The following is a 20,394-nucleotide window of genomic DNA, read 5'->3' as shown; positions in this document are numbered from 1 at the left end:
GAGATTGAAAAGATTTGGCATGGGTACTCAGATCCTCAAAAGGTTTTACAGTTGCACCATTGAGAGCATCCTGACGGGTTACATCACTGCCTGGTATGGCAACTGCTCGGCCTCCGACTGCAAGGCACTACAGAGGGTAATGAGCACGGCCCAGTACATCACTGGGGCCAAGCTTCCTACCATCCAGGACCTCTAGACCAGGCGGCCACCCTAGTCATAGACTGTTCTCTCTGCTACCGCACGGCAAGTGGTACCAGAGGCTTCTACACAGCTTCTAACCCCAATCCATAAGATTCCTGAACACCTAATAAAATGGCTACCCAGACTATTTGCATTATCCACCTCCCCTTCTACGCTGCTGCTACTCTCTGTTATTATCTATGCATAGTCACTTTAATAACTCTACCTACATGTATGTATTACCTCAATTACCTCAACACCGGTGCCCCCGCAATTGTTATTTACTGCTGCTCTTTAATTATTTGTTATTCTTATCTCTTACTTTTTTATGTATTTTATTAAAACGGCATTGTTTCTTAAGGGCTTATAAGTAAGCATTTCCCTGTAAGGTCTACTACACATGTTGTATTCGGCACATGTGACAAATACAATTTGATTTGATTTGATCCGTCTCTTTCCTTCATTCAACTTCGTCCAAACCAGAAATCTTTCTCTGTCAGTAGGAATGGGAGGTTAGAACTCAACTAATCAGATTGCAGGATTTTAAGTGGAAGCAGCAAAGATACTGCAACAAAGTATAAGCTTTCTGTCAAATGGCATGTGTCGCACTAGTAAACAATTCATTCTAGCAATTGAGAAAAGGTTTATATTAGAGGTATAGATAAAGTTGGTGGTGTGGAGAGGTGAAAAGGGTAGTTGAGAAACAGGCACGAACACACTCAAGAAGACAACGGCAATAAGGACACACACACACACCACATAAACACAGAACAAATCAACTGATCCTCCTTAAGATTGTGTGAACCAGCATGGCAAATGTTCTTATTCCATACAAAGTTACTCTTCAACCTTGCCGTGTTTGACCTTTTTTCCCCCAGAAAGAGCGGTAGCGCAATAGAAAATCCGCAGCCTCCACTTTCATGTCAATATTTTTTACTGTGTTTTTTTTCTTTCTGTATTTTACCTCAGTGGTTAGATTGGTAGGCAGATTCCCGTTTTTTATCTAATCTGCTTGTCTCATATTGATTATTTCATTGCAATTACTTTAAGCGCAGACCAAATTGAAACAAGCCTTTAATTTAGGCTAATTTGGCCCGTAATGGGCAGCCATTGTTCTCAATGGGAAGTCTTAAATACCCTGAGGGCAGACCCCAGCCCACACTGAGTAGGCCTGAGCAATCTGACATCCAAAGTGCTTTTAATCTGATTTAAGTAGCTTCAATGTTCTCAGCAAATCACAAAGTTAAAAAGATCATTTAGACACTCTTGAGTTCAACATTTTATCTGCATGTCTGCCTGTCTGGATCTGTCTGTCTGTTGGTATCTCTGTCTGCCGGGTTAATTTCACAGCCAGAGAGATTCGCAACCTGTAGGTCAAATGACTGTTTCGTATTGGCGTTCTAGAAATGTTAGATAATGAATTATGAAAACCAAGTCAATGTGTGAGGCACACAATGAAGTCCAGATGGACTCCATCATTTGGACTGCATATATGCCCTTGCAGTCATAAATCACAAGGTTTGACTTGCCTGCAGATAAACTGTTGGGCACAATGCCTTGAAACATTGCACAAGAAAATCACAGCGGACTTATGCAATTTGAATATTCTCATCCTCAGCCACTCGTAAAACCGCCCGTGCTCAGGCTTACAGTCTTAAGACGGTCACAGCTTGATAGATCTAAACCAGACTATTAGTGGGTCCATTACCCTAACCCCTAAAACCTTGCTGGTTATACCAATACCACAGAATACATCAGCTAACACCACTGATACAGCAACGGCTATATAAAAAATAACCGCTGCTTGTCTTGCAAAACCAGAGTTGTGGTTTTGATGCCAGCACAGGTTACATAACACTGAGTACATGTGTAAACTGTAAGTCTCTTTGGAAAAAAGTGTCTACTCAATGACCATAGCACCAGAGTCTGAGGTGGAACTTAGCCTAGCACGAGTTCGTACAATACAATCACTTCTTTCATTTCTCCATCTTAACCCCTTAGGGGTATCATCCATCCTGTTACAATCTTCAGTGTGTTACAAGTGAATCAGCTCCACCTGCAAACCACTGATTATGGACAAATAAACCACCGTCGGGCAGTGAAACAACATGTATCCTTGAATATCTGTATTGAAGTTAGCTTGTTCTAGAATCAAACTCAATGCCTCAGATGGATACAATGGGAAGTGAGTGTTTGGCCTTCACAAAGTTAAGTTAATCGGAGCAAAAACCAAATAAAGATCATGTAGAAAATCAATCATGCCGGGTAGATATTTTAAATCCAAATTAAATTCAACAGTCAATTGAATAGTGATGCGGTCCAAATTACATACCGTAGCTCAAAGGAAGAGGAACTTCCAAGGCCTTGATCTAATAGGGAAAATGAATAAGGCTAATACATCTACTAAAACTGCTCTGATCAAATTAACAGAGGTCTTTCAAAACGAGACGAGCACATCAAAAGCTAAAGCAAAACGCATTCAATAACTTGCCTGTGAGATGCTTCAGACTATATTCACCTGATGAATGCATGCATGGTCTCAAATTAAATTCTGATTAAATTCAGCCTGCACGATCTGCAGTATTCATATCCAGAGGACACATCCAACGCCCCCTAACAATCCACACCTCACCTTCCTGCTTCAAAATCAACCACACACCCATAAAGCACACAGCCACCTGCTTGCTCTACACACAAGCTACACCTACAAAATAAAACATCTGCATGTCTCTACCTTGGTGTTCACCTATATACTCTATGTGGAATATGCGTGTCAATGTGTTTTGCACTTTACATCTGCTCTTTAGTGTTTGCCCCTACCATTTTCCATATGCTCTGCCTCACCGACACTGCCATCCGGCGTGGTCCTCTCGTAGCTGTCCTCGGGCAGGGGCAGCGCACCCAGCCTTGGGCCCCCCGAAGAGCCCTTGCTGCTGGGTGTCTCCGACTCCTCCAGCCCGCTGTCGTAGCAGCTCTGCAGCGATCCCTGCTGGTGGGGGTCTTGGGGCTGGCTCACCACCGAGAAGGTCACTCGGCGGAACGGCTACAAGAGAGAACGAGACGGCGTGGGGGTCACTAGCTGGACTAAAAGAGGGAGGAACGTCCGGTGGAAGGGGGATTTGTGGGACAGGGGACAGGGGTTAAGTTTAAAGAGTTTAGGGGTTACAGTTTGAGTATAAGTAAGGCAATCCTAGGGGATATGTGCCTTCAGAAAATAGGTACAGTGCCTTCAGAAAATATTCAAACCCCTTGACTTAATCCATATTTTTGTGTGTTACAGCCTGAATTAAATTGGATAAAATGTACTACCCCATAATGTAAAAACGTATTTTTTGCCGTTTTTGCAAATTTAAAGTGAAATACAGAAACATCTATACAATTTATATAAGAATTCACACCCCTGAGTGACCTTTGGCAGGGATTACAGCTGTGAGTCTTTCTGGGTAAGTCGCTAAAAGCTTTGCACACCTGGATGGTACAATATTTTCTAAGTTGGTTGTTGCTCATTGCTTGACAGCCATTTTCAAGTACTGCCATAGATTCTTAAGCCGATTTAACTGTAACTAGGCCACTCAGGAACATTAAATGTCGTCTTGATAAGTAACTCCAGTGCATATTTGGCCTTGTGTCTTAGGTTATTGTCCTGCTGAAAGGTTCATTTTTCTCCCCGTGTCTGGTGGAAAGCAGACTGAACCAGGTTATCCTCTATTCTCTATTCCGTTTCTTTTTAATCCTGAACACTCCCCAGTCCTTAACAATTTCAAGCATACCCATAACATGATGCAGTCACCACTATGCTTGAAAATATGGAGAGTGAAAAAAAAGAAGGAAGGGAAGTGCTGACAGAAGGTGTGCTTTGGTAAAAGGGGTAAATTGGTCATCAAAAAGAAAGGAGCACCACGCTTCATATACTTAATTAAAATGCCTTTATTTGTATGCCAAGTTCAATGGAAACAATACGAATGTTAAGAATGGGATAAGAATGTTACCAGCCAGTATGGCAATGGAACATTTAGAACAAAAGACTGGGTCGCGTCCATAGATACAGAACAAAAAGTCTCTGGCAACCGAACTGATATTGAATGAACGACCAGCTGGCTTGGGTAGCAACCCTAGATTTGTATTATGACTATATCTTGTGGAAGGATGAAATGGTATGAATAAATTCATCAAAATAACATTGTTATTGAAAATGTGTCAGTCATTATTTGAATAAGTTGGTAACCTGCTATAAAAGTGATATTGCACTCAAAGCCGATGTTTGGAGGTTATATTGGCACGGTTTGCCGGCCCTCAACTTCTTCTCGGTCATAACAGCACCCGTGCTAATATATCCTCCAAACACAGGCTTCTCTGGCGTTATCACTTAAGTAACTACATCCTCAGTTTTCTGCTATCATAGCCATTAAACTCTGTTACTGTTTTTAAGTAACCATTGGTCTCATGGTGAAATCCCTGAGCAGTTTCCTTCCTCTCCGGCAACTGAGTAAGGAAGGATGCCTGTGTCTTTGTAGTGAATTGTTGTATTGATCCAACAGCCAAAGTTGCTCCATGCCCAAAGGGATATTCTATGTCTGATTTTTTTTTTACCCATCTACTAATAGGTGCTTCTTTGTGAGGCATTGGAAAATCTCCCTGGCCTTTTCGGTAGAATCTGTGTTTGAAATTCACTGCTCGATTTGAGGAACCTTACATATCATTGTACGTGTGGGGTACAGGGATGTCATGTTTAATACTATTAGTCGACACAACGTATGTGACTTGTTAAGCAAACGTTTACTCCTATAAGAATATTTAGAAGATACATACACAACGCAGAGACAGAGAACTAAAAGTCAATAGAGTACTAACGATCAATGGAAACAGTGTTTTTTTTTCTGTAATAGGGGATTAATGCAGAGACATGGGAGGAATTTGTCTATATATTGAGTATGAAATAGGATACTTGTTATTTGGCCATTGGCCCAGTTTTCTTGCAAGGAATTCTAATTGGTCAACCACAGGATTGGGCGGGGTTATAAAACTACACGCTGTCCCTTTGTTCTGTGGAGAGAGAACTGAGAGAGAATCACTGAGGACAGATAAGGAACGACCATCGACCATCTACCTCTCAGCATAACATCTATGATTTATCGTCTTCGAATAAACCTATTTTCCTCCCCCTGATTTGCTTTGGGGTCTGTGTTATTAAAGAATAACATCAACTGCTAACACTCCTGAACTTATTTAGGCTTGCCATAACAAAGGGGTTGAATACTTATTGACTCAAGAGATTTCAGCTTTACATTTTTTATTCATTTATAAAAAATTTCCGCTTTGACATTATGGGGTATGTATGTGGGCCAGTGACGCAAAATCTCAATTTAATCAACTTTAAAATCAGGCTGTACACATCAAAATGTGGAAAAAGTCGAGGTGTGAATACCTTCCGAAGGCACTGTATACTATACAACAGGGGAGAGAGGGTAGGGGGGTAATCTTAAGGGCCATTACTTAGGGAGTTGATAGACGTTGGTGCACTGCAAGTCCAAGCAGCGGTGTCAATTTCTCTGACTAGAGCAGTTTGGTACAAAGCAAACTGCTGCAAACTCCAGTAATGTGCTTACAAAAGGGTCTGGTAGACAAATGCTATGACACTCTCGAAGTCATAAGCCTAAAGCCTGTCCACACACAAGCAACATGTCGGTGTGGCTAACACAGAGGAATGCATAGTATGCCTATTCAATAACATCCTTTTATAAAGAAAGACATCGCCCAAACGCCCTTATAAAAGACCTGTGTATGGAGTATATAGGGACGCTTTCACTCAGAGCATCTGAAAACCCACAGGGAGTGAGTATGGCAGCTAGCTAGCTGATTCTGTGATAAATACAGCTAAGGAGGAGTGAAGGACGCTGTAGCCTCTTTCACTTTGTTTACTTCCCATACTGAAAGAGGACAAGGTGAGTAAACAGCCTCCCTGTAGGAGGTGTGAGCTAACACTAGAGCAAATGCATGTAAGGAAGGACATACACACAAATGTGTATTTGACACATAGAACAAGGCTGAGTAAGACAGTGGTAGTTGCAGCAGACACATTATCGAGTGCTGTCTGTGAACTAAGCAGTGAGTGAACAGGTCATTAACGCTGAGGCCTTTCTCTCCACACGGCAGGATCAACAAAGAAAAGCTCTGCAGGAACAACTGATGAGGCAGCAGGACAGGGTGTACTAGAAATCACTGTCCAGCACAGTAGGTGTACCTCGCTTTCTCGGTTGTGTGCGCGTGTGTATGTGTGTGTGCGCGAGTGTGTATGTGTGTGTCATGAGAGAGAGAACAACAGAGGGAGGCAACAAATTATCAGCTAGTTTGGTCATTATCAAAACGAATGGCATAACAAATGGCTAATGTGATTCATTAAGAGGATACACAGTCACATCTCCACTCTAGCTGGGCATCTCCCGTATCACCTGTTGGTCGTCTTCCCCTCCCCTCCTCTCCTCCCTCCTCTCCCCCTGTCCTCCATCGTTTCTTACGGCAATCATACAAATATTAGACCAGGGCAGGCCTCAATTTATCCATCCCTTCTCTTTCCATTTTCCCTTGACAGACTGACATCCGTTTTCACAGATCATTATTATCAATTGCAACATTGAGGTACACCATGGTTCCTAACCCTGGAATTTGTCACCGTTGCGGACAAATATCATTCCGGCAACTCTTTCAAAATGCAGTAACTCCTCGTTATGTACAAGTGGTGGTCGCCACATGAATGACATCCCCTTTGTTATGATGTAATCGAGAGACAATTATTGTTTCAAGCGCCTCTGAATCTCAGCCAAGGAAAGACTTGAGACATTTTTTTATATATACTGAAAAAATCCCGTAAGCCATTACGGGATATTCTCCTCCCTCTCTCTGCATGTTAAAATGTTCCTTTTTTTTATTTACCCAGTTTTTTCTCTCCCTGGCTAATGCAGCAGCAATCTTGGCAGTAAATCATGTTTCCATGTAATTACAATCAACACTCAACCAATGAATTGAAATTAATATTCATAGGAATTTCACTTGAATAGTCAAACATTGGTTACATAAGGCCCAGAATGGGGTCCTATTTTTCACAGCAATAATGCTCTAAATGATGTTTAGATATCAAAACCTAGTCCAGCTCTACTCGCTTCGTTCCCAAAGGAACAATGTTGGGTCGTGCATGACAGTAATCTAAAGTCCTAATGCTTGAATGTGGTGGTGGTTTAAACAGCAAACGAATGAAGGGAACTTTATAGATGGATTAGATGACCGGAGTGCTATACTCTATGGAAATGTATTTTTCTGAGGAATTAAATTAAGTGATTGTTGCTAAATAAGAGGTGATCGTGAGATGGGGGGGAGAGAAACATTTGGGCAAAGAAAGCAGAGGAAAATTGAGTCCTGGTGACACCATTGTTTCATTTGAACTTTCCCGATAATAAAATGTAAAAACATTTTCGGAACAAAATAGAGTGCACGCACGCACGCACGCACGCACGCACGCACGCACGCACACACACACACACACACACACACACACACACACACACACACACACACACACACACACACACACACACACACACACACACACAAACAAGCAAACACACACATAAACACACACACACACTGCAACAGCCAGAGGGTTTGATGAGATTTTAAAAGAACCCAACGTTTCCATTCATTCTATCTCCTCTAAACGAATAAATAGAATTTCCAAACCACTTTTCTTCCTACTGTGCGGCAGCAGCGCTTGAGATGAAGAAAAAGAAAAACGACTTGTCCCGGCACGCCATGTGAAATCATGTTTGGTTTCTGAGTGCCAGAACCAATCTTCCTCGCTTCCTCGCTCCCTCCCAGGGTCCAGGGCGTAAAAGGGATCTGTCTAGCAGTGTCATAAGTGCAGAGAGCCAGGGGAAAATAAAGCAGAATTCCCCTGGGGCTCTCCGCCCTCCTTCCCTCCATCCCTTCTTTCTTCCCTCCGTTCTGACTTCAGGGTGCTGTTTGTGTGATGGCGAGAGATATATCACACCGCCGTGGCGTTAGAGAAACAGACAGTGGGTGAGATGGAGGAAACGGCTTCCCTCCTCGGGTCATGTGGCATGAGGTCAAGACCTCTCGCTGCCGGTTGGCCAATTTGAATGAACGCTGGCAGTCATTAACCCTGACCTAAAGCGGTGGAGTGACACCCCATTCCTTCTCACTCTACCCTGACCCCTCTTTCACCACGCCAGCTCCCCCACGTTCACGTCCCCCCTAGCTTAGTGATGACTGGGCCACACATCGTATTCCCACAAACACACACACACACACACACACACACACACACACACACACACACACACACACACACACACACACACACACACACACACACTCATGCTCACACACACACACTGATATGGATGGATGAATGGACACATGCATACTGCACCCCATGCTGTGTAAGGCTTGCTTGAGGGGGGTTGAGCTTCGAATGCATGGCTTTCATTTCTAGTTAGCGTTAGCTTTTTTTTTTATCTCTTCCAGACGCAGGCCCTGGCTATCTCTATGGGGTCTCTGACTGACTCTCTGCCTGTACGAGTGATTGAAAGCCGGGCATGACAGCCACGGGTGATTGAATGCCTCAGTCATTCAAGCCGAATGAACACACTAAACAAAACGATTGAGCCACAGGGAGATACTGTGGTCAGACTAGTTCCTAAGACTAAAGTCAAAACACATATCAGCCAACTGGTTACATGCTTTACTGGAGCCAATAAGAAAGATGTTTTGTTGTGCAGTTCCCGTCAATAACGTGTGACCTTCACAGACTTGAAGTCCCTAACTGAAAGAGCTGAATGGTTGTCGGGAATGGTTGATTAGTTCCTGATTTGATCGATGTTTTTATCTCAGTCGAACTCGGAATGAATGAATAGCAGATTGTCTAGACGTGAATATGTTTCTGTTCTGTATTCTTAGCGGTACCACCTACACCAATCAATAGGAACTAATTGTTATTTAGGAATGTTACTTAAGGCGTATGTGTGTGTGTGTGTGTGTCTGTCTGTCTCTTTATCTGTGCGTTACCTTGAACATCTGTTGTTATACTGCTATGATAAACCTCCCAATCTTTCTGACTCCCACACGCCATGCTTGTTCAAGTCGATAAGGCACGTGATCACACGTATGAAATACACAATGTTTCGATCTCCCTCCACCCATGTCAACACTACATTACAATTATATGTCTTATATACACACGGTCATCCCTTAATAAGACTTTGTTAGGAACCAACATCTAGCTCCACATGACTGAATTCACAATTAGGCTTCTCTGGGGCTCGTGGACCAACAAAGGGGGGAGTGGGTGAACAGTAAGATGGATAGAGGAAGGGTTGAAAACATGCTGTATGTAACGTCATCGTAATACTCCCATGGCGAATGGCGGTGACCCGCTAGCCGTGAACCGTGGCTGGTAATAGAGCCTGGGCCTGACTCTGAGGGTAGTAAACATAAACTATGGGGCCCCATAGTGTTATTGCAGCCAATCGGCGAGGAAAGGAAGAGAGGGAGATGGATGAGAGAAAGAAAGAGATGGATGGAGGGCGAGAAAGAGAGAGGGTGTCACGACTTTCGCCAAAGTCGGTCCCTCTCCTTCTTCGGGCGGCATTCGGCGGTCGACGTCACTGGCCATCTAGCCATCGCCGATCCACTTTTCATTTTCCATGTGTCTTGTCTTTGTCTTACACACCTGGTTTCAATTCCCCAATTACTTGTTCATTATTTAACATTCTGTTCCCCCATGTTTGTTTGTGAGTAATTGTTTATTTGTATTGCGGTCCGTATTTGTGGCCTTGTATTTTTACGACGCGTATTGTTTTATTATTGAGTACAATTGCTTTCATTACTCATATCTGCTGTCCTAAGCCTGACTCATCTCACCAGATACACACAGACGCATTACAGAGGGGGTGGTTGAAGGAAGAGAGAGAAGGATATGGAGGAAGAAGTATTGAGAAAAAGTGATGCAGGGATATGTTTGGAGAGAAAAAAGAGAAACATGGAGGGTGAGTGAGAGAAAAAGAGGAATACAGTATAGGGAAGAGGAGTGAGTGACACATTAGTGTGGTCATGATTACCAGAAGTGACAGTCGGTAATTAAGTCGCCATGTTTAATTTGTCATGGGTAACCTGCAAGTGACCCCCCCATACCCAGCCACCTGAGACTTACACAGGAAGTGCGTCAACATGTACTGTAGTAGCAATGTTGGTGAATGAGCTTGTTTGAGTTAAAAATATTATCTAGATAAAGTAAAGTAATACAAAGTCACAATCATCACATTTTCTACTTTTGTTACATGAATCCGATGCACTACGTGTGCCTGCCTGAGTGTAGATAACTTGTGACTTGATGAGCAGGGGTCAGGTTCTGTTTGGGTGCTATTCTGTGACATAACTTAATTTCTAGCCTCCTGGCTAATCTGAGTTTAACTCATCTCAAGCCTCAGCGAGCCTGGAGGGATGGATACAGATACCTCAACACGGTCTACTCTTCACCTGCTTTGAAGGAGCCCTGAGGAGAGTAGGGTAGAAGGGTAGAGGCCAGCTTTGGGTGTTTGGGGTGGAAGCAAGGGAGTAAAGGAACTCTGAGGTTAGGGCAGGTTGGGGTGTGGTTAGGAGGGTGTGAGGTGCTGTCTCGTTATCCTAGCCGCCGAGGGAGTCTCAAGTATCTTGTTGCCAGTGAATGATAGTGTTGACCCCGTCACACTTTGTTTCTCCTATTTACCTCCACTCTTCTACATCCCCTCCTTTTTCTTCTCTTCTTCCAACCCTCCTCTTCCACACACATTCCGTCCACCCCAGGTCTGCTTCGTTCCAAGCAAACACCAAAAGAAAAAGCCACGAAAACATTTTCAAACGCGCAAAAAAAAAGAGAAAGAGAAAACGCATGACAAGATAAAAGAGGCACCTATATATATATGTTTTTTAAAAAACAGACCGGTGTCTTGTTCCAGACTTTGGCATCCGAGTCAAAAGAAATACATAAAAGTGTTTTCTGTTTTAACTTCAGTGGATCGAAAAAGTGTTCAGAGACAGACAGGCTTTCAGAAGCATTGATGCATAAGTCTTTTCAGTCATAGATTCTCTCACCTGTCCAGAGTGTCCAGTATCTCTGTGATCACGCATTGTGGCCTTTCACACCCAGACTTGCCAGGTGGCTCCGATTTGCTCTGTGAAAGGCCACAGGTTGTACCAACGTTTATAAAACAAAACTTTAGAATGAACTTTGCGATACTCGCAGAGGTTATGACTTTCAAAGGACAGTCTGTCTCTAAATCAAAAGACAACTGAATTGATGCTAGTTCGACTAACCCATTCTGTTTTTATCATATGGTTGTTTCATGATCTAATAGCATGTGATCGATTGCATGCCCTTGAACTATGTTATTATTTCTACTAGTGTGGCTCCCTTGGGGGTCTTTATGGACCATTTATCACCTTGTTTAGCTGGGTAAATGTATAATTAAATATAACATCCCCGGGTTAGCAATGGAGGCTTATAGAATTCAAACAGACAGTGGCCCCAACATGAAGGTCTGGGTAATCTGGTAGGAGAGGGGAGAGGGGGGACAGGGGGTCTTTGTCACAAAGTTGTCGCCAACCAACAGTGTTCCACCATGGGTGTTTGCTTTGCTGGAAAAATCCTCAGTCAATCAGCCTTGTGCCTTGGGAGACACGTTAGGGAGGGAGAGAAGGAGGAAGCGAGAGGGAGGCACAGACAGCCAAAGTTAAAGCAAAAGACGGAGAGAGAAAGAGAGCTGTTCCCATCTCCACACTCTATTTATTCCTTTTTTTATTCCCTCTGTTCTCTTGTTGTTTGGTTGCAGTGTGTTTAAGGCCTCCTGTCTTTGGAGGAGAGCCACAGTTAGCCACTAGATAGACAGACAGACAGACAGACAGACAGACAGACAGACAGACAGACAGACAGACAGACAGACAGACAGACAGACAGACAGACAGACAGACAGACAGACACGTACCAGGGGGTCACAGAATTAAAGAGAGAAAAAAAAGGAAAGATCACACATGGTTACTTTCCCAAAGTCTGTGGCTAAACTTATAATTGCTCTTCAATTGGGGGATTAGGCCACTGCTGTAACAGAGATACTATTCTGAGGGGATGCCTTTCCGCCTTCAAAAGATGATCCAACCTCTGACCTGAGCTGAATGGGAAATTAGAACTGTCTTCAGAGGGAGAAGGGTTGTTTCACTTTTGAGTGGCAATGGATTAAGATAGCTAGTATCGCTAACAAATACATACAGTATTTATGGGGATTCTTATATATTGCTCTGTGCGTATTAGTCATACATTGAAAATGAAACATTGAGTGAGATGATTGATAGGGATGGGTGATATAGGGAGGTACAAGGACACATTAGGATTTAGAGGGTTATGTATGTTTTTCAAAATGCATGAAGGAGGTCTATTGGTCACACCAATAGACCTCCCACAATAGGGGACCAGGGTATTTTCTTTCAAACTCACAATCTATCCATGCCTTGTCAATCAATGATTATCTATTACAGTTATCGAATATGAATGGATATGGTGCTCTTGTCTCTGTATTGTATTCAATCTGAAAAGTTGCCTAAGCTAAGACAAGTACTGGCACGGACAAGTCTGGCGACCAATCCCAACGCTCATATTACAAAAAGAGACGTTAGTTATTGTTTGTATACTGTTGAGTGACCTGTTACTTGAACTGTATGTGTGCAACCTCATATATATGAGTATGTCCACATGTGTTTTTTTATGCCTGTCTATCCACATTTGTGTACTATGGTGCATGCATGCGTGCCTCTGTCATGTCACATGTTCGACACGTCCGTCTCAGTGTCCTGCTTAGGTGTTGTGTGTGCGTGTGTGTGTGTTTGGTTTTACTGTCCTTGTGGGGACAAGAAGATCTCAGAAAGATAGTAAAACAAGGAACATTCCAACAAGTGGGGACATTTTCCAGAGTTTGGGATTAAGGTTAGGGTTATGGGTTAGGGTTAGGTTCAAGGTTAGGTGTTGGGGAAAATATGACTTTGAATGGGAATCAATTGTTTGGTCCCCACAACGGTAGTATAACCTGTGTGTGTGTGTGTGTGTGTGTGTGTGTGTGTGTGTGTGTGTGTGTGTGTGTGTGTGTACAGTAGGAACACCATCACGGTTGCAAACACTGCAGCTGACAATTGACACACTACTATTAGTGTGTGACAGGCCTCATCCTCATGGTAACATTAGCGCGTTGTGATACGGGACTGGGCGTCAGCAGAAAGCATGGCGAAGGCAACATTAAGAGTCAAGATGACCATTCATAGCAGTAAATATGGCTGCTCAATTGTAAACGCCAAACAACCAAACACATGGACAATGGGATTCTGAGTCACAAGACAGGTAGACAAAATATTGCCCCCTTCTGACTTTGCTGTCTATGTTAAACTTCTCTGAGACCAGTACACAGAGTCCTCTGTGTTCCCGTTTCACTGATCCCAGAACAGCTGTGTGTATTCTAATCTCGTTAAGAGAAGGCAGAGAGAGAGGGATTGATAGAGAGAGAGAGAGAAAAAAAGAAAGAGAGCGAGAGAGAGAGAGATTTAGAGTTAGAAAAACGTGGATTTCTTGGCAAAGATATAGACAAGATACTACCGTCCACAACGTAACCTTCACTCCAAATCAAAACTCCAAACCTACAGCCTGATTTTGGACAAAATTACCTGGAAGGATTCCTACTACCAAATATTCTTATTTCCAAGCAATACAGCAAATGCTCTGGTAAACAAACAACAGAAACCTGAAAACACCATCTAACCTTGAACTGAGTGAGTAATGTTTAGTCTGAAGCTACTATTAAAGCCAAGAAGAAAAATACATTACAATTGTATTATACAATTGCTAACAAACTTATCAGATCTGAGGGCAAATTCAGTTAGCACTGAGGTATGAAGTGAGTGGTGTCAAAGCCCTTCAGCACCAACAATGGTAGGAGAGTTTCACAGTCTACCCCACCCAAACCAGGAGGCCTTGAAGCCCCCTCCCGCTGTTCAGAGGTCTTTACAATACAGTACCCTAAGGATGTAAAAAATGAGAAGTCACGAAAAGAGTAAAAGAATAAGCTACTTGTGGAAAATCAAGAGACACTTTTTGCTCACTATTATACAAATGGGAACATAAGCAACTTCATCTTCCACACAGACAATCCCCTGGCATGGAGCAGTGCTATATTAACACACAAACCCTCTGTTAAGGGTGGAAACTCAGGATACTAGACAAAGAGGACTCTGAGTCAGCCAATGTCAACCTGTACAATTCTGGAACAGTACAGGGCAACCCCAGTACAGGGCAACCCCAAACAGTTTCAGCTGGACTTTCACACAATCAAAGAGCTAGCTCAGCAGGATAAGCTCTCTCTTGAGAAAGATACCCCCACCCTGAGCGTGTCAGCCTAGACCTCTTCATTATACAACCCCACAGACAAGCAACCCCAAGCGGAAAGTCTACCTCCCAGCACCGAGCACTACACACTCATTGTATTGAAGGATACATTCACCCAGATAGAGGTAAGGCAGGTGGAGCTTGAACAGCAGGTGAACACACTTCAGAGGTTATCTCCACCCTGTGGTTATCTCCACTCTGCTATCACGAAAAGACTTCCACCCTGCTTCCATACAGCAGGTACAGTGCCTTGCGAAAGTATTCGGCTCCCTTGAACTTTGTGACCTTTTGCCACATTTCAGGCTTCAAACATAAAGATATAAAACTGTATTTTTTTGTGAAGAATCAACAACAAGTGGGACACAATCATGAAGTGGAACGACATTTTTTGGATATTTCAAACTTTTTTAACAAATCAAAAACTGAAAAATTGGGCGTGCAAAATTATTCAGCCCCTTTACTTTCAGTGCAGCAAACTCTCTCCAGAAGTTCAGTGAGGATCTCTGAATGATCCAATGTTGACCTAAATGACTAATGAGGATAAATACAATCCACCTGTGTGTAATCAAGTCTCCGTATAAATGCACCTCCACTGTGATAGTCTCAGAGGTCCGTTAAAAGCGCAGAGAGCATCATGAAGAACAAGGAACACACCAGGCAGGTCCAGAAGTTTAAAGCCGGATTTGGATACAAAAAGATTTCCCAAGCTTTAAACATCCCAAGGAGCACTGTGCAAGCGATAATATTGAAATGGAAGGAGTATCAGACCACTGCAAATCTACCAAGACCTGGCCGTCCCTCTAAACTTTCAGCTCATACAAGGAGAAGACTGATCAGAGATGCAGCCAAGAGGCCCATGATCACTCTGGATGAACTGCAGAGATCTACAGCTGAGGTGGGAGACTCTGTCCATAGGACAACAATCAGTCGTATATTGCACAAATCTGGCCTTTATGGAAGAGTGGCAAGAAGAAAGCCATTTCTTAAAGATATCCATAAAAAGTGTTGTTTAAAGTTTGCCACAAGCCACCTGGGAGACACACCAAACATGTGGAAGAAGGTGCTCTGGTCAGATGAAACCAAAATTGAACTTTTTGGCAACAATGCAAAACGTTATGTTTGGCGTAAAAGCAACACAGCTCATTACCCTGAACACACCATCCCCACTGTCAAACATGGTGGTGGCAGCATCATGGTTTGGGCCTGCTTTTCTTCAGCAGGGACAGGGAAGATGGTTAAAATTGATGGGAAGATGGATGGAGCCAAATACAGGACCATTCTGGAAGAAAACCTGATGGAGTCTGCAAAAGACCTGAGACTGGGACGGAGATTTGTCTTCCAACAAGACAATGATCCAAAACATAAAGCAAAATCTACAATGGAATGGTTCAAAAATAAACATATCCAGGTGTTAGAATGGCCAAGTCAAAGTCCAGACCTGAATCCAATCGAGAATCTGTGGAAAGAACTGAAAACTGCTGTTCACAAATGCTCTCCATCCAACCTCACTGAGCTTGAGCTGTTTTGCAAGGAGGAATGGGAAAAAATTGCAGTCTCTCGATGTGCTAAACTGATAGAGACATACCCCAAGCGACTTACAGCTGTAATCGCAGCAAAAGGTGGCGCTACAAAGTATTAACTTAAGGGGGCTGAATAATTTTGCACGCCCAATTTTTCAGTTTTTGATTTGTTAAAAAAGTTTGAAATATCCAATGAATGTCGGTCCACTTCATGATTGTGTCCCACTTGTTGATTCTTCACAAAAAAATACAGTTTTATGTCTTTATGTTTGAAGCCTGAAATGTGGCAAAAGGTCGCAAAGTTCAAGGGGACCGAATACTTTCGCAAGGCACTGTAAATGCAAGTATTTCCCGTGACTGTGCCTCAAAACCAAATGTCTACCTGGCCCGTCACTCCACCCTGGAGTTAAACAGTCTTTACAACCAGGTCCACCTATGCAAGGAAGCAGTGCCACTTTCGCCCGGAACCTAAAGGACATTGCCAACAACCGCAGCCCCAACACCTCACACAGATCAACAGACACCCTACCCAGAACAGCGAGACCACCCCCCTCCCCACACATAGAGGACCCACGCCAAGAGGACCTACATCCAGACCACAGCACCACCAGCCACATCCACACCCCCCCCAACCTAACCAATCAACACCCCCCAAAGCCAACCATGCCCACACTTAATTTAGGTACCCCCAGATCAGGCCTATGCCCATCCTGCCAACCCCATTCCCCCCACTCCCGCAAAGAGGGCCTCAACATGAAAGTCACACATACGCCCAGGACGTGAGCAGGCAAATAGGCCCAACCCCCACTCTTACACTTGCCCAAGCCAATAGCATGTACCAAATGCTCATCAGGCTCTGCTCACACTTACTGGTCTGAAGCCAAACCACACAACTAACAACATTGGACACTTTTTGGAACAAAAAGCCTTCACTATCTCATCCTGGAATATCCAAGGCTTGAGGTCATCTGCCTTTGGCCTAAAGAGCAGGAACCTGGACTTCACCAAATAAATAGGAAATACAGACATTGTCAAGAAACAGACAAGAAACATGGTATAGAGGAGATGGACCCACTGGTTGCTCTCTAGGTTATAGAGAGCTGGTAGTCCCATCCACCAAACTACCAGGTGTGAAACAGGGAAGGGACTCAGGGGGTATGCTAATTTGGTATAGAGTAGACCTAACTTACTCTATTCAATTATTCAAAACAGGAACATTTTACATTTGGCTAGAAATTCGAAAAGGAAATAATCTCAACAGAGAAAAATGTCCTCCTGTGTGCTACATATATCCCCCAACTACACTCCCCATATTATAATGAAGACAGTTTCTCCATCCTGGAGGGGGAAATCAATAATTTCCAGGCCCAGGGAAATGTGCTATTCTGTGGCGACCTAAATGCCAGAACTGGACAAGAACCTGACACCCTCAGTACACAAGGGGACAAACACCTACTTAAAGGTGACAGCATTCCCTCCCCCATATGCCCCCTTAGGCACAATGACGACAACATAACCAAACATGCTCTGTCGCAAGCTGGGTATGTACATTGTCAGTGGTAGGCTTTGAGGGGACTCCTACTGTACATACACCTATAGCTCATCTCTTGGCATTAGTACTGTAGACTACTTTATCGTTCACAGTCAGCCCACTGACACCCCTTTTAGATCACAGCAAATTCACGGTCTACTTGGACAGAGCAATACCCAATCATGAGGCATCAAATCCAAAGGAACTGAATAATATAAAAAAATGCAATAGATGGAAGTAATGTGGAAACCACCAGAAAACAATTAGGCAACAACAAATTCAATCCCTTTTAAACAAATTATAGGACAAAACGTTTCACTATAATAGTGAAGGTGTAAACTTGCCAGTAGAATATTTAAACAGTATATTTGACCTCTCAGCTTCCCTATCAAATCTAAAAAATGTCAAACAGAAAACAAAATAAAATGAATTAACAACAATGACAAATGGTTTGATGAAGAATGCAACAACCTACGAAAGAAATTGAGAAACCTATCCAACCAAAAACATAGGAGCCAGAAAACCGGAGCCTACATCTTCACTATGGTGATTCACTAAAACAATACAGAAATACACTACGGAAAAAGAATGAACAGCACATCAAAAATCAGCTCATTATAATTGAAGAATCCACAGACTCTAACCACTTCAGGGAAAATTGGAAAACACTAAACAAACAACAACACGAAGAGTTATCTTTTGGCCCTATAACAAATAACAAATATCAAAAACATATACAGTGGGGCAAAAAAGTATTTAGTCAGCCACCAATTGTGCAAGTTCTCCCACTTAAGAGGCCTGTAAATTTCATCATAGGTACACTTCAACTATGACAGACAAAATGAGAAAAGAAAAATCCAGAAAATCACATTGTAGGATTTTTAATTTATTTATTTGCAAATTATGGTGGAAAATAAGTATTTGGTCAACAACAAAAGTTGATCTATTATTTATGCCCTTTCTGATGGAAGGAGGTTTTCACTCAAAATCTCACGATACATGGCCCCATTTATTCTTTCCTTTACACGGATCAGTCGTCCTGGTCCCTTTGCAGAAAAACAGCTCCAAAGCATGATGTTTCCAACCCCATGCTTCACAGTAGGCATGGTGTTCTTTGGATGCAACTCAGCATTCTTTGTCCTCCAAACACGACGAGTTGAGTTTTTACCAAAAAGTTATATTTTGGTTTCATCTGACCATATGACATTCTCCCAATCTTCTTCTGGATTATTCAAATGCTCTCTAGCAAACTTCAGATGGGCCTGGACATGTACTGGCTTAAGCAGGGGGACACGTCTGGCACTGCAGGATTTGAGTCCCTGGCGGCGTAGTGTGTTACTGATGGTAGGCTTTGTTACTTTGGTCCCAGCTCTCTGCAGGTCATTCACTAGGTCCCCCCGAGTGGTTCTGGGATTTTTGCTCGCCGTTCTTGTGATCATTTTGACCCCACGGGGTGAGATCTTGCGTGGAGCCCCAGATCGAGGGAGATAATCAGTGGTCTTGTATGTCTTAAATTTCTTAATAATTGCTCCCACAGTTGATTTCTTCAAACTAAGCTGCTTTACCTATTGCAGATTCAGTCTTCCCAGCCTGGTGCAGGTCTACAATTTTGTTTCTGGTGTCTTTTGACAGCTCTTTGGTCTTGGCCATAGTGGAGTTTGGAGTGTGACTGTTTAAGGTTGTGGACAGGTGTCTTTTATACTGATAACAAGTTCAAACAGGTGCCATTAATACAGGTAACGAGTGGAGGACAGAGGAGCCTCTTAAAGAAGAAGTTACAGGTCTGTGAGAGCCAGAAATCTTGCTTGTTTGTAGGTGACCAAATACTTATTTTCCACCATAATTTGCAAATAAATGTATTAAAAATCCTACAATGTGATTTTCTGGATTTTTTTCTTCTAATTTTGTCTGTCATAGTTGAAGTGTACCTATGAACATTACAGGCCTCTCTCATCTTTTTAAGTGGGAGAACTTGCACAATTGGTGGCTGACTAAATACTTTTTTGCCCCACTGTACATGTTCAAATACAAATCTTAGAATCAGCTATTAAAGACTTCCAGAACCCACTGGATTCTCCAATTACTTTGAATGAACTACATGACAAATCTTCCAAACCAAAAAGGTCTATGGTGTTGATGGTATCCTCAATGAAATGATGAAATATACAGACAACAAATTAAAATTGTCTATACTTAATCTCTTTAACATCATCCTCTGGCATATTCCCTAATCTTTGGAACCAAGGACTGATCACCCCAATCCACAAAAGTGGAGACAAATTTGACCCCAATAAATACTGTGGGATATGCCACAACGGCAACCTTTGGAAAATCCTCTGTATTATCATTAACAGTAGAGTCGTACATTTTCTCAGAGAAAACAATGTACTGTACTGAGCAAATTGGCTTTTTACAAAATTACTGTACGACAGACCACGTATTTACCCTGCACACCCTAATTGACAAACAAACTAAAACAAAGGCAACATCTTCTCATGCTTTGTTGATTTAATAAAAAGCTTTCGACGCAATTTGGCTTAGGGCCTGCTATACAAATTGATGGAAATTGGTGTTGGGGGGAAAACTTACGACATTATAAAATCCATGTACACAAACAACAAGTATGTGGTTAAAAAAACACACACATTTCTTTCCACAGGGCAGGGGGGTGAGACAGGGACGCAGCTTTAGCC

At 42.7% G+C, this 20,394-nt stretch overlaps 1 protein-coding gene across 4 annotated transcripts in view; it reads right to left on the bottom strand.

Moving 5' to 3' along the window:
- The window catches only part of LOC110531892 (protocadherin-7), a 227,385-nt gene that overhangs the window by 128,160 nt on the left and 78,831 nt on the right, over positions 1 to 20,394 (bottom strand). For 3 of the 4 annotated variants that reach the window (XM_021615374.3, XM_021615371.3, XM_021615373.3), the window contains exon 3: positions 3,001 to 3,223. In XM_021615374.3, coding sequence (XP_021471049.2) covers positions 3,001 to 3,223 — 223 coding nt within the window. The remainder of the gene's footprint in view (positions 1 to 3,000; positions 3,224 to 20,394) is intronic. The other variant, XM_021615372.3, reaches the window with a different exon arrangement.

This window comes from Oncorhynchus mykiss, chromosome 9 (assembly GCF_057628025.1).
Source record: "Oncorhynchus mykiss isolate SJ-2025 chromosome 9, ASM5762802v1, whole genome shotgun sequence".
Taxonomy (NCBI): Eukaryota; Metazoa; Chordata; class Actinopteri; order Salmoniformes; family Salmonidae; genus Oncorhynchus; species Oncorhynchus mykiss.
The sequence above is the reverse complement of the archived record's forward strand: the minus strand, read 5'-3'. Positions and strand labels throughout refer to the sequence as shown.